This window comes from Schistocerca americana, chromosome 1 (genome assembly GCF_021461395.2).
Source record: "Schistocerca americana isolate TAMUIC-IGC-003095 chromosome 1, iqSchAmer2.1, whole genome shotgun sequence".
Classification (NCBI taxonomy): Eukaryota; Metazoa; Arthropoda; class Insecta; order Orthoptera; family Acrididae; genus Schistocerca; species Schistocerca americana.
This window is the reverse complement of record NC_060119.1, coordinates 1,098,997,400-1,099,012,762: the sequence shown is the minus strand read 5'-3', so window position 1 is coordinate 1,099,012,762 and position 15,363 is coordinate 1,098,997,400. Positions and strand designations below refer to the sequence as shown.

Here is a 15,363-nt window from a genome sequence, read left to right as displayed (position 1 = left end):
ATGCAATGTCACATGGCATACGTTGTGTTTCTTCTCTGCTGCTCTAATACTTATATTATAATTTGCAACATCATCTGCCGCAGTTTGATATACAGTAGTAGGAGTTAGTCCTCATGTAGTCGTCCTAACCCGTGTTCGTGGTATAATTCCCTGTAACGAAATAACTAAGTAAATAACGAGTCTGTTCAGTAAGAACGAGTTTGTTCAGCAAGACACTGCTGCTCCTAACACTAATATACCAAAACTGAAAGTTTCACGTAGTTAAATTATTACAGTAGACTTACGTTTACAGCGTAATACCACCGTTATCACAAAACTAAGAAAATAGAGAGAACTTGGTGAGACACTGAAAAAACATTTTACTGCACCACACCCAACAGAGACTCTCCAATACTGGCCAACAATTGGTAGGCAGTTGGGAAACATGAAGGGAATACATTGTTTGAATCACGTGATTTTCGGAGCTGCATGCGAAGGTAGGGGAGGTATGTTACTTTCATACCCTGTTACTTTTGTCCCCAGTCTCCCCTAGTAGATTAAAATATATGATTAGCTTCACTGATGACTTAAGTGACTTACTGAACATTTATTAATATTTTGTTAACTGCACAGATTGTGTGTTCGTAAATATTCGTACCTGAAATTAGAATTTTTGTTTACTTTTAATTTTGACTGTTGTTCTCTAATAAAAGTTGGTGTTATTTGAAAATTTGATTTAATTTCATACTTAATCACTGTGTAGGAGTAATCTTACATTGTACAACTATAGCACAACTCACAATCAATAATATCATGTGTAATAACTGCAGGAGGTAGCACAGACATGTCTGTCTTCAGTACTTTAATGAAAGCCATGTAAATGTAAGAACCATTAAGAGAAGTCCCATGATGTTCAACAACAGTAGATAAAATAATGAAATTACATCTACTTAGGAAATGATATGAAAAAAATAAGAGTTTAGTATAAAGTTCGTTGGTTTAGCCATGTGAAGCAATCTGACATGGGACACATATGCTGACTGTCTGAGATGTAAGCAATCTAAGAATACATTTGCAGTCAGTATGATTAGCAAGTTTTGAAAAGATACTGTTATCCTAAAAGCTGCATACTGAAACTACAGAATAGAAATTTGGTGAGCACTACCAAAGAAAATCCAAATAAGGTACTGATTCCTCAAAAAAAAAAAAAATGGCCATAAGAGTCATCTGTGGTTCTGAATATAAGGAATCATACATTGGCTTTTTTCCAAACACTTCATGTTGAGCATAGTAAATGCATATATTGTAAAAGTCTTATTGCTCGTTAAAAGACTGCATCCCAATATATACTCTGATTTGCATCAGTAGAATACCAGAAATAAGGAAAAAATTACACCAGCAGACAAAGAAAATTCCTCTATGTAAAGGATCCATAATATGCAGGATTAAAGTTAGCCAATGCGATGCCCAGTATACTTATGACTCTTTTCACAGAGAAGCTTAAGTTTCAGCTTCAAAAATTTCTTTCGCAGAACCCTTTCTAAACGTTATAAGAATATCATATTCATATGCAGAATTGGAAGAACTTTGAAAAAATATATAATTAGTGCTAAGCAAACAATTTGTTTGTCATGTCATTATATGTTAATCAATGCCATAGTCAGAAGAAAATACTTTTCGTTAAATCTTAATATTTGTACCCGTTTCGGTTTTTGTATGTATGCAATGAATTATTTGATGCTGAAGAAATTATTCTATAATAATAATTATTATTAACATTATTGTTATTATTTTTAATTAAGTAAAATGGCATGGTAGTAAAATGTTCGGCTTTTATACAATTTATTTTGGGTGAATGGTCAACCCTGCAGACCTGATTTCTACATTTACACTTCCTAAATAAAGTAAATATCATCTCTAATGTCATGTATGTGAGATGTCTGAAAGTCTTAAAAGAAGTGGTTCTTTTTTTACAGCTGTCCATCAGTTTTTGCAGATTTGAAATTTAAAGTTAAATACTTATCTCAATACACGTCAAATCTACACTTATGCTTGCCAAGTATGCAGGAATCGCATGTTAGTTTCTGTGCATATACCTTTCTAATGTAACTATGAGAAGATCCGTCTGCTCCTCTGGCACATTCTCTTGTGAGTCTCCAAGCTAAAGAGTATGTGAATGTTCTGGAGACATTCAAACACCTGGGTGTTAGCCAAAAATGCGTGCTAATTTGTCTGTCTGAAAGTGTCCCTTCACTGCTAAATTAGAATTACATTAATGATTTTTTTATTGATAAATGTTGACATTTGTTTTTCTTGTTTTACAGTTTGAAGGGAAGTGGTACGAAGTTGAGCGCTCGTTCTACTTGTATGAGATCATCAGCAGCTGTACTTCAATCTACTTCTCACCAAAGCCTTCTGGAAATGTGAAAGTGGCTATTAAGACTGTAAACAGATTGTAAGTATTGACGGTTCAGTTTATGGAATGAATTATGTCTCTGAGATTTTTGTGAAAGGGGGTGGAATGGCAGAAACAAAGCAGAACTTCTGACATAACAAAACTCAAAACTCTTGAAAACTCCCGTTAATAAAGATCAAACATCCTAATGCTGCCACTTTAAACATGAAAATACTTTCTATATTTTGTTTCATAGTTTTAGCTGCTGTAGTAGCTGGTAACAAGAAAAAGAAAAATCATGATTTAAGGGTACAAAGCTACCTGAAGCTTTTAGAACTCAAAGCAATCTAGCATTCACATTTATAAGCAAAATAGCACTGAATCCTAGATGGCATCTGTTATGTTGGTGCTGTTGTCAAATTGATACTGAATTGATGTGTGTGTGTGTGTGTGTGTGTGTGTGTGTGTGTGTGTCAGATGGTGCATGATGCCAGTCCAGTTTTCAAAGATCATTTTTTCCTAATATTTGGGGTAGACATCCCTCCCCTTGCTGATAATGGTCTTGATTTGTTGTGTAAACCTACATGGTGGATTCACAGACTGACAAGTAATACTCCAGAGTTCGTTGAACAAGGTTTTGTAACTACTTTTTCCATGGATGAATTACATTATTCCATACCTGAGGCTACTGTTATCATTGAGATGTTAAAGTTTAACCTTCCATCATAGCTTAATTAAGATGAAGTTAAGAGTAGTGAGACTTATAAAATTTACGAGAAATTGTTTGTGAAGTCCTGCAAGGTAGCATAACAATGAAAAGCTAGTGCATTACATTTATTCTTTAGTTGTCCCAATAATATTTTTGTTGCCTTTACACCACCTTAAAATTGGTGTGGATATCAAGTTTCACAAACCTAATTGATATAGTAGCATACACATTGCTGAAAATCTTGTTCAAAAGATTCTGATTCTGATCTCATTAGCTTTCATTCTGGTATTTCACCTACTTGCTGTAACCCCATTGCATAGTGCCATTTTAAAATGAATAGGACTGTACTGCTAATTTGGATGAAGCCATCTAGTGGATCAATAAATGCAATTAAAATGTTCCTGTTAATGAGTAAAAACACATTCATGAACTCAAGTCAAAGTGTATTACACACTGTTAACCATTCATAATAAATGCAAATCATTCAGAGGAAGATGCAATGATATTAGTGTGGTAAGTGCTTACAGTACTAACAGAAATGGATGTGTTTGCCAAATAGAGTAGGTCCTACTGGTATTGCAAACCAATGACAAGGCTGAATCATTACTTAATGAGTCAATGTTCTGCAAAGTTCAGTTGGGAATTACTCTTGCTGTGTGATATTATTATTACTGGCATACTAAGACAGCAAAATTAATTTCTAAAATGCCTTGATGTCCTTCTTACAGAAGACAGCATCAGCTATCATTGTGAAATAATTGTAAGTCCCATTTCACAATACATAATGAAAATCCTTCAATCCAGTTGTCAGTGGAAATAATTGCAGCCCTTACTCAACATCATGACACTGTGATGGCTGCATAAAGCTGATAAACTTTATCAAACAATCTAAAGTAATTCCTGTTTTCAAAAAAGATGATAATAAAGACATGAACAACTATAGGCCTATCACAATTTTATCATGTTTCTCTAGAGCATTTGAAAAAATTATTTGCAAAAAACTGATGGGCATCATAAATACAAAAGGTTTACTGAGAATGTACCAACATAAGTTTAGAAACAATAAATCTATGGAAAAGGCAGTGTATAACTTTATGAATATGATTCTAGATGTGTTAGATACAAAGCAACTCATGCTAGACATATTTCTAGATCTTTCAAAGATTTTTTGATACATTGGGTCACAAAATATTGCTCGAAAAATTGAACAGTATGGTGTCAGAGGACTTGCAAATGAGTGGACTGCATCGCCCCTAAGCAACTACATACAGAGAGTCAGCATGAAGTACACTATCAAACAACTCAGTTGAATAACTGAAATCCAGTCTAGTAGTAAAACTGTTAAACTATTGCATAAGGCGTTCCCCAGGGCTCAGTATTGGGACCTCTACTATTCCTCCTACATATCAACAATTTGAGCCTGTATGTAGATGCTCATATAACCACAATGTTCAATGTAACTGTACTCTTCAAAGAGGAGAACATAAACACAATTCAGAAAGCTGTGAACCTGGCTTCTGAACAACTCAGCAGCTGGACAACAGTCAACAGATTAACCAACAATACTAAAAATAAAGTTTGACAGCTTCCATGAACTTTCACATCACACAAGATGCAAACCCCTCTCAACCAACTGAACAGTAAATAATAAACCAATAGTTACCAATGCAGGTCTGTGGGTACAATATAACCTGAAATGGAATAAGCATACTAAAAAGGTAAATGCCAGAATAAGTACTAGCTGCTGTGTGCTGAAATAATGTATTAGCCAGAAAACAGTGTGCACTATACATACATACAGACTTATGTAAAATATTATGTGATATTCTGGGAAAAATCCACTTTCAAAATCCAGAACAAAGCCATGAGTATCGTATGTGAAAGCATGCCTGGTGATTACTGAAAACCCATCTTCAGGGAGTTAGAGATCCTAACACTGCCTTGTCTGTACATGTTCCTGACTGTAAAATTTTTAAAGAAGCACATAGTACTGACAGAATCCAGACTAAAACAAATATTGAAGTACACAATACAATACCAGAATAAACACAGATCTGTATAAGTTATGTGCAAACACTCAACTTTGTAAAAGGAGCATTTCACATGGGCCTCCAGCTGTTCAACACATTTCTCACATGTATTGTGTGTGTTGAAGACAACATACAGTTTAGTAAAGCTTTGGAGTCCTATTTGCTGTATCACTGTTTTTACATTGTAAAAGAATACCTAGAAAAGTAATCCCACTGATTATGTTTAAGTGCATATCATGAACTATTCAGTGAAGCTAACTTATTCACTCCGTTGCCATGTATTATGATACCATAGTCTATCCATAATATATGTTAACAAATTTTATCTGGTATCTGTTACAAACTGTGTACTGTCAGGTCACCTTGATTAAATGAATAAAACTGAGGCTACGCTTAACAAACTGTTATGGGAACAGCTCTAGTATCTGTTTACTATATACCTTCACTGCACAGAGCTCAACAGTTTCCAAATGTCAGCTTCATGTTACAGCATTCCTACAAGTTTCATGACTGACGATTCTGCTGAGCCAGCAGAACCATCGCTCCCACAGCTAGCAAGAGTGTTGTAATATGCTATATTAGATAGTTGTCTCATAGTGGAAAAACCAGAAGTTATCTTTTTCTTTACAGTTTAGATCAGATGTACTGCCAGTTGCATACAGCATATCAACCAAAATGTTTACAGCTTATATCTTCTCTTGTTTCTTCACAAAGCCCCCCTTATCACCTAAAAGGAGAATCAGCCACAATTATCTTTCCCCAAATCTGTGTAAGCACAAAATTTCTAAACACCATCATATGTCTCACAATTCAGATGTTCAAATTAACAAAAAGTACACAGCATTATTTTATAACAAACTTTGCACTGATATGCTCACTGCACAGGACTACTCACTGCACAGGACTACACTGCTTTACCACCTTAATTCTAGCAGCAATTACTTACAGTTAACAAGTTTTTTTTTTTTTTTGAGAAACAAGCTGGTTATTTTGAGACATTATGCAGTAACATTACAATAAGATCTCATAAATAAGGTATCTGAATTACATCCAATGTAACTTTTTTATGCAGGTAAGTCACTGTTTTTAAACATTTCTACAGTAACAACATATTTTTAAGATGATAAATTGTACCCAACTTTAAGAATTGGTCAACTGGTAGTTAACATTGTATATTTGCAAACTGAGTGCACTTAATAAGAGTTAGCATTGCTTATTTTTACAGGATGAATTAATGAAACATAATTGCAAAACCTCTAAAAAACACAAATTTAAAAGGTCTGAAGTGTTTCTGTTTTTGATTCTAATGTTTGCATTGATAGTTTTACAATAAAGAAGTATAACAACCTCAAATATTAATCTGTGATTCAGTACCTCATAAAATTAATTTTAGCAAGCACCTTACAAACATACATCAAGAATGTTAAGAATCATCCTCAACATTTAAACCATCACCCTGCCATGTAAATACATGCAAACAATAGCAAGGGATACAGTTTAATACTGTTTACTTGCTTAAACAAATATTCACATTTACATGAATAGTAATGGTTTTTGAAGCACATTTGTATTGATGAATATATTCAGGATGTTTATCTGAGTCATAATTATCTACATCAGCCTCAGATTCCTACAAATCATGCTTGAAAAGCATTTTCCTGGCATGAACACTGCATGCATTGCTACTACTATTGATAGCCTTATATTTTGGTACATAGCACTCTACCATACACACATCCTGACAATGTTGCCATCTGTGAGAATCTGAAGTTGGAGATAGAGCTGCTGTTTCGTGGTTTATCGTGGAACTATAAACTAATATGAATAATGTGCATCATTCACCATGTTCTGCTTGCAATAACTCTATTTCTCACTTACTGTCCCTTATCATTGTTACAGCCAAGGTGTTAATATATGATAAATAATATCTAGTGATTTCTTCTATCTTAAAAGTAAGGCTTATACCAAAATTAAGTATTTGTTACTCTACTGTTTGATATTGTGCCTGCTTTCAAGTTTCCAACTTGAAGATCCGAGCAGGGTACTATTTTGCTTCCAGATATTGATTTAACATAAGAGGAAGCCATATTTGGCTTATAAAATGGTGACTGCATTATGCAGGAATAACAGTGTATGATGGTATTCTGTTGCCTATTGCAATTCTGGAGGCTGCCCCTAACATGGGATACAGACACCTGTTTGCAGCCACCTGCTCTGGGCCAGATGCTGCACTGCCTGTTCGTCTGGGGGAAGCATTTTATTTTCCTCCTACCATCCATTACTGCCCCTGGAGATGTAGACTCTAGAGGTTACAGTCCCCCCCTCCCCCTGAAAGACCAAAGAATATTTTCATGTAAGGGAAAGAACTTCAATTTTTGTCTCCTGTTTAGTAATGTGAAGCCCTATGCAATTAATTTTTTTTTCAAGTACAGTGCATGAATTATTGTTTCTTTGATAATAAGAGTTTGAGGATTTACTGAACTGTTTCAGTGTAGCGTCAGTGAGTGTATAAGTGAAATAGAAATTACGTGGCTTGCTCAATGGACTGAATTTTTTGTAATGTTATTTTATTTATTTTTTTCTCAAGTTCATGTTTTGTTGAACATTTTTTTGTCATATTTTCCACCTATGTCTGCACCTTCATCATACATATTATTGCTACCAGTTTTCCAAAAACATGCTCACCAAATATGTGAAAAGTATATTGTAACATGAAAAAAAAAATTACTGTGTTACAAAAGTGGACAAATGTAAACTTATATCAAATTCTTTCTTACAGAACAGGCAGCATGAGTACAAGCCTTGGCTCAGCCAACCCACTCTATGAAGGTTCTGCAACTCTTAACTACAGAGTGAACACAAGGCTTCCTTCAGCAGTTGCAAGGATGATGCCTGGTGTTGGCTTGTACACAATTCTACATACAGATTATGACAACTATGCAATTCTGTGGTCTTGCTCCGATCTCGCTGTTATGCATGCAGGTAATTATAAACCACTGTCTTAAAAATTCCTTGCTAACACTAGAACTAAAGCTATATTTGAGGAGCTATATGTAAATGCACATTGAATTGTAAAAACAATTCCAAGAATTCTTTCCATTTAGTTTAAGGTCAACTACATAGATTTTAAAATTTTGAAATACTGGTAGAAAACTGTGTGCAAAATTCAACTAGAAAAATGTATTTACTATGCTTCTGTACACATTCTTTCCTATTTCAGTGGGAGTTTACATGCTAAGTACCTAACAATAATGATTAGTCTGTCCAGAAACAAGTAAATTTCATTGTACTGATGCATTAAGTTTCTCTTTCCGACACTGTTGCTCAGAGATGTAACATGCTGCCGTCAAATTACTTATCAAAAACTGGTTTCATTAAGTCTCTGGGTATGTTACATTTTTCAAATTGGGGAATGCAGCTTAAAGCATTACTGACCTGTTTTGGCAAAGATGGATTTACAATAATGATGTTTGTGTAAAAACTGAAACTGATGACTAGTTATTCACTGTGTTTTGCTGTATACATTTTGACTACCAGGCACTGAATGACTGCTGCTGTGTACGTGATACCTATTTATGGATGCAGGTATTACATAAATTACAAAATGGTAAAATACAGTACTACTACATTTTATTAACATAAAATATCAATAAAGATAATCAATTTTTGAAAGTATAAGTAACTGAATAGATAAAATATCAACTCACCAAGCAGTGGCAGGAGAACACACAAATAACAGGTAGTACAGGGAGCTAGCTTTTTTAGCTGCTGCCTCCTTCTTCTGGCAGAAGGGTTGAATGGGAAGGTAGAGGGATGAAAGAAAAGGTCTGGTGAGGTTTAGGAAAAGGGGTAGAGTTTGGAAAAGTCACCCTTAACCTCAAGTCAGGGGACTCTTACCAGACAGGATGAGAAGTAATGGGCAATTGTTGGGGACTCCCCAACATTCGGTCTTTGCCTCTCATCCCATCCAGTAAGTCTCCCCTGACCTGGGGCTCTAAATGACTTTCCTGCACTCTATCCCTTTTCCTAAACCTCACCAGCCCTTTTTGTTTAGCCCCCTTCCTTTCCCTTGAATTATAACTATGAGTTATTGTGATCATTTCTCAGGTTTGGTTACTGATAATAACTTAATACCAGTGCCTATGAGTTTATTTTGTACACCACAGCACTGAAGATGATCACTATATGATGGAAAATCGATTTTGATATCAATAAACCATCAATATTACAGCAAACTCTGACCTTTTGTTTTAATTTTGACCTCCTCCACAACTTGTCTCAACCTGGAGCAAGCTCGACACTGAAACTCATAACTGTGGGAAATTCCCCATCCAGCATGGCCATTTCCAACATATCCAGAGAGACCTGGTGGGGCCACTCCCAGATTCAAATGGATACAAGTACATCTTGTCTGCCACAACAGGACAACTCAGTGGGTGAAGGCCACACCTCTGACTCATAGCTTGGCAAACACTGTCACCTGAGCTTCCATCACACTGTCGATTGCATGCTTCAGCTGACTCGAGTCCCTGACACCTGACTGGGGCCAGCAGTTTGAGTCAGCCCTGTTCACTGAGCTCTGCCACCTCATTGTGTGCCACCCATCTCACATGAAGGACTACCATCCTCAATCCAATGGACTTGTGGAAAGGTGGACTGGGGAGTTCGGGTTGTAGTACCACGCCAATCACCCAGTCACTTACATCAGCCATTATAACCACATGGGCGTCTGGTGATGGGTGGTGCTCTGAGTGAGCTCGACTTTGATGTTCTCGAAAGCTGCTTGCACATGAGGAGTTCAAGTGAGCTTACATTTGCCCAGCATGTTCATTCTGTGGAGTGAAGTAGCAGAAGAAGCGTTTCTGCAGCATGGGGGATGTGTTGTTGGTAAAAATTAATTGCCCCAATAAAACGACGCAACTCTTGATATTCCATTGGAGGTGGTAAGTTAAGGATTTGGTCTACCTTTTCTGGGGTGGGGTGGATGCCCACAGCACTGACAAAGTGGCCTATGAATGTTACACATTTTTGTCGGAGTTGGCATTTGTCCTCATTGACCATAACACCATGCTCTGCAAGTTTGTTGAATACCACCTGAAGGTGTTTCTCATGATCTTGAGATGTTTGTGAAAAGATGATTACATCGTCCAAGTAACAATAACAAAAGGGCATGGTAAAAAGACAAGCCATTAATGAATTGTTGCCAAGTCTGGGCTGCAGTCTTTAGTCTTAAGGGCATAAAGAGGAATTCAAAAAGGCCAAACGGTGTAATTATTGCCGTCTTTGAGATGTCCTCCATGGCTGTTGGGATCTGCAAATAAGCTCTTTTGTAGTCAGTCATGCTAAAGATGGTTGCCACAGCCAGTTTCTGGGAGAATTCCTGAATACTGGGCACGGGTAACTATCTGTGATGGTGTGGGCATTCAAATGTCTATAGTTCCTGCATGGGTGCCACATTTTATCTTTTTTCATTCTCATAGTTATCAGTGAGGCTCATGCACTGTCTGATGGCCTGATGGTTTCCTCACATAACATTTCACAGTTGCAGCCCTGGCCATCTTTAGTTTGTGATGGCTAGGCAGAGGGGCTGGCATTGGACTGGTGGACCGAGGGTAGTGTTAATTCTGCCATGTTGTTTGAGGCACCATGTCACGGATTGCATGGCCTCTCCCGCCTGAGGTTTGAGTTCTCCCTCAGACATGGGTGTGTGTGTGTTGTTCTTAGCATAAGTTAATTTAAGTTAGATTAAGTAGTGTGTAAGTCTAGGGTCCGATGACCTCAGAAGTTTGGTCCCTTAGGATTTCACACACACACGAAAAACGTCCAAGGGCCAGGGGTGTGGTTGTCCAGTTGAACTGTGGTAGAGGCCATGCCTATCACAAGAATCACTGAGTCGTTCACAGTGTGTAATTGTATAGCAGATGGAGTACATTTTCCAGGTGCCAGCTGAGATGGCAGCATGCTAATGTCAGTGCCCGTGTCAACTAGGAAGTGCTCTCTAAGATAGTTGTCATAGACGAAGAGCCGTGTGACATTAGAATGTATACCAAAGACATGACGAGTATTGTCATGTTTTGCAGCAAGGCGGCTGAAGCACGGCAGTGACCTGATGTGCCTGTGTCAGGCTGCTGTACTAGTTTGGGTAGCTGCAGGTGAATGACAGTGGGGCATCGGTACCGAAGCATGCTTGGAACCAGCTGGAGCAGTGTGGACAAGCAGGCACAGTGTCATTGCTGGGTGAGTTGTTGTGACAGTTACACGTGGGTCAACAGCCAGGCATGAATGCAGCAGGTGGTTGTTAACATTCTGCTACAAATTTGACTCCTGGGTCCGTCATTGTATTTGATTGTTGGTACCTCACTGCAGCAGCGTCTTGTGAGGCTGCTGCGGGCACAGCATCCAAGGGTTCAGCTGTGATTGGACCAGCTTGGCAACTCTTGGTTGACTGGGCACTGCACAGTGAGTACTGCATGGTGGTCACCATGGGTGTAGCTGGTGTGCAGGTTGGCTCGAGCTGGCTGTAGATGCAACCGGTGTTGACGTTGGTGCCGGAGCCAATGTGGGTGTTCATCAAGGCGTGATGCGTGATGGCAAGCATCTGGTTGGCAAGGCATAACTGGGTTACCAACAGTTTGTCCTCATGCATTAGTATGGCCGCCTGTATATTTTCAGGCAGCTTGAGAAGCCATAGTGGCCAGAGAGTATGATCTGGTAAGAGGTTTGTGTCAATTCGGAGTCATAACCTGTGCCAGAGTACTGACTGGATCTTGTGGCCCAGCGACAGCTTGGTGATGGCTAGGTGGAGATGTTGTTCCAGTGAAAGCAACAGGCACTATAGTGTGAGCTTCTTCACAGTCTCGTATCAGTCAGTGGTTGGTGTGTGCAATAGGAGGTCACTGATAAGATAATTGTTGGTGTGGAGGTGGTTCAAAAGCACTGAAAACTTGTCCCGATCATATGTGATCCCAGCTGACAAAATCGTGCACTCGCAGAGTGCAGGTCATACTTGCGGAGAATCAACTTGTAGCAGTGGCAGATAGAACTTTGTGTGTGGCTGCTGGTAATCTGCCTGGTGGCAAGGGGCCAGTACCAGTATGAGGTTGTTGTAATCAAGTGAAGTATATGGTGGAGGTTTGTGAACACCATCTGGTGGCACTGATAGAAGCATCAGCTGGCATCGTGGTGTGGTTGTCATGGAAGGTGTGTCGGGAATGCGAGTGTCATAACCGATTATCACAGGACACAGCATGAGTGTCACAGCTGGTGCATTGGCATAATGGAGGATGGCATCATAATAGGGTACCGAGGAATGTGGCATGGTGGTTGAGTCCTAGTTGGTGGCAATCATGGCAGATGGTACATCGGTGTAGGTCACCCAAAGTGGCGGCTGTTGTAGGCACTCCTTGTGTTACCATAGTGTGTGAGTCATAGTTGCGGTCAGGCTTGCTGTATTGATATGTTGTGGTCATGAGGTGTGAAAAGCCTGCACAGTTGCAGGTAGACACGGTGTGGCTGTTTGTTGAGTGATGGCAAATGGCAGGTGTGGACCAGAGCTTGGTGCAGATTTGTCGGTGTGACATCGTTGTGATGACATGATGCAGGTCACGGCATGGCTGTAACAACTGTGACATCACCCAGGTGATGTACAGTATCACACAGAACATAAAGTTCAGATGTAGGCCATGGAAAAACATGGTCTGGCACATGAAGGGCACTTGTAGGACATATTTGTCCACAGTAACCCGTAAATATTGGTTCTCTGCAGTGGAAGGCAGTCATATATGGTGGCAATTGTTTGTCAACAACTGTGATGCTCTGGAGGAAGTCCATAATTTAGTACATTGCACATGGAATGTCGATACGAACTGAGTCATTAGAATGAAAACGAGTGTGGTGTAGTTCATAAACACTGTCACTGATCAGTATATTAGTAACACTGGTCAGTCGGTAGGTGTGGATGGTGGCAGGCAGTCATTGTTCACCATGTGTGGTCACTGTTGATGTAACACAGTTAATTAAGGGAGTGGCAGGCTTTGTCTTGCCACCTTCACTGATAACATCATACTTTGCAATTTAATATGTTTGCCTGTTCAGCGAGTGCTAATGATGTCCTGGCTGGGCAGTTGTTGAAACTATGGAAACATTGTCAACTGTTCGAGAATCACAGTTGCATATGTTATATCATTTGGGAATTGACAGAACACCAAATAGATGCACAAATAAATCATCTGTGAAGATTTCGGGTGATGAAGCACCATTGTGGGGTGTATTCTTCATTGCGTGAAGTTTGTATCCCATAGCGATTGGCAGCATGCCAATGCGAGTATAGCTCAGTATTTCATGACACAGTTGAAAAGAAAATAATGGGATCACCGGTGTAGGCAGTGGGGAGTGGGCATGGTAATTCTGATGATAAATAATCATTCGCACTCCCATCAATTACTAGGAATGCTTTTATTCTTGCAGCTTATACGCAATGTGTGTAGCATAGAACACGTGCTGCAGAGAACTGGTCTGCCAAAGACACAGTTGTTCTTTCTGCAGTAGGGCAGCGAGCGATATTATTGGGAAGGGTGGGGGGAGTCAGTGCCTCTATGTCCCCACATGTATTTTACATGAATGACATGGCCAGAAATCTAATTAGCTATCTTAAAGTAACAGAAAAACATAAAATTGTGTCTGTACACAGTATCTCAAAATTTTTTGATAAAGACAAGAAGTAACTTGTGACTGCTTTGAAAAAAGATAGGCTGTGCAAAATGGTAAGTAGAATTTATGAGGAAGGGATTAATGTAAATAGTGTGAGTATTAAGGATAGTATGTTGGCAAAGGAGAAATGATATTGTACCCTTGGACACATATATCTGAATGATCTGGATACATTGTGTAAACATCAGTTAACAGATGGATTTCGAACAAAGTTAGCATCAGTTTGTGAAGTGTAAAGTTTGTATTGAAAGTAAAATGAACCTGTAGGGTACAAGGTTGAAAGGGGCAGAGTTTATTAGTTATTTAGGGCATTATATGGCTTGAAAGAAAGTCCTTGAGCACAGTATGATTGAGTGATGAGTTTTAAGAAGTAAACTTGATTATTGCCTTTACATACTGAACTGCAAATTGTGTGATCTATACAACTGTGAGGCCTGAGTTTCTCCCAGTCTACATGACATTCCAGCAACTTACGGGAATGAAACTGAGTAACATCATTGACAACTGTCAATATTTTGAAAGGTGAGCACCCACAAGTAAGAACTGTGCAAGGGAATTTAAAACCTCAGTTTACAGAGCAATTCGGAAAAGATAAAACACACACACACACACACACACACACACACACACATACACACGCACACACACACACACACACACACACACACACACACACACACACACACACACACTCTGTCAACAGCAGTGTCACCATAACCAATGGCGGCCAATGTCAGCAGTTCCTGATAGTGAAAATTACTGAAAAATTAACATTAAGGTGAGGTAACATTAAGATTGTTTCCATCAAAAAACAGAGGGGCAAAGTTAATGCTACCTCATCTGTTGTTTAGTAATTTTCACTATCGATAGTCACCTGTTGACATGTTGATGGTTGTTGACAATTTTATCTTGCTGCATTCCTTTAAGTTATTTGAAACTATATAATTGTGTTTGTTGATGGTTTTCTAATTTGTGGTAAAAGTAAGAGGAAAATGCAAGAAATCACTCTCTTCTTCAAGTGATTTCAAATGAGCTCTTGGGATAAATATGACTATATTTATGCAGAGAAAGTAATGATTCTTAGTTAGGAAAGCTATGATGAATCTCTAGCTATGAAATATCAGATTGAACACTCAAAGGTTTACAGTGTACCAATGGTAGATAATTTGAAATTACAACCAGCACAAGGTGCAAGTCATGATATTAAATGCAGAAACTTGATAGGTGCTCTCCCACACATTGGCTCAAGAACATGACCAGATGTAAGCTACAGTGTAAAGATTAGATTAGATTAGATTTACTTTCATTCCAATTGATCCGTAGTGAGGAGGTCCTCCAGGATGTGGAACATGTCAGAAAAACAACAATACATGACAAATATTTAAACTAAAACAAATAAGCTAATGTACCATTCCACAGGTCCCAAGTGGAATGATCGTCATTTTTTAATGAACACTAAGAGTCATTTTACAAATACTATTGCACTGAATTTAAAATAAAAAAGTTTTATATTTATTTATAAGGTAAGAAACATGTAATAC

The 15,363-nt window shown here is 38.3% G+C and overlaps 1 protein-coding gene across 1 annotated transcript in view; it reads left to right on the top strand.

Annotated features, from left to right (window-relative positions):
- Window positions 1-15,363, top strand: part of LOC124550624 (apolipoprotein D-like) — a 229,316-nt gene that overhangs the window by 207,260 nt on the left and 6,693 nt on the right. Inside the window, exons 2-3 of the mRNA XM_047125350.1 lie at window positions 2,304-2,434; window positions 7,893-8,095. Coding sequence (XP_046981306.1) covers window positions 2,304-2,434; window positions 7,893-8,095 — 334 coding nt within the window. The remainder of the gene's footprint in view (window positions 1-2,303; window positions 2,435-7,892; window positions 8,096-15,363) is intronic.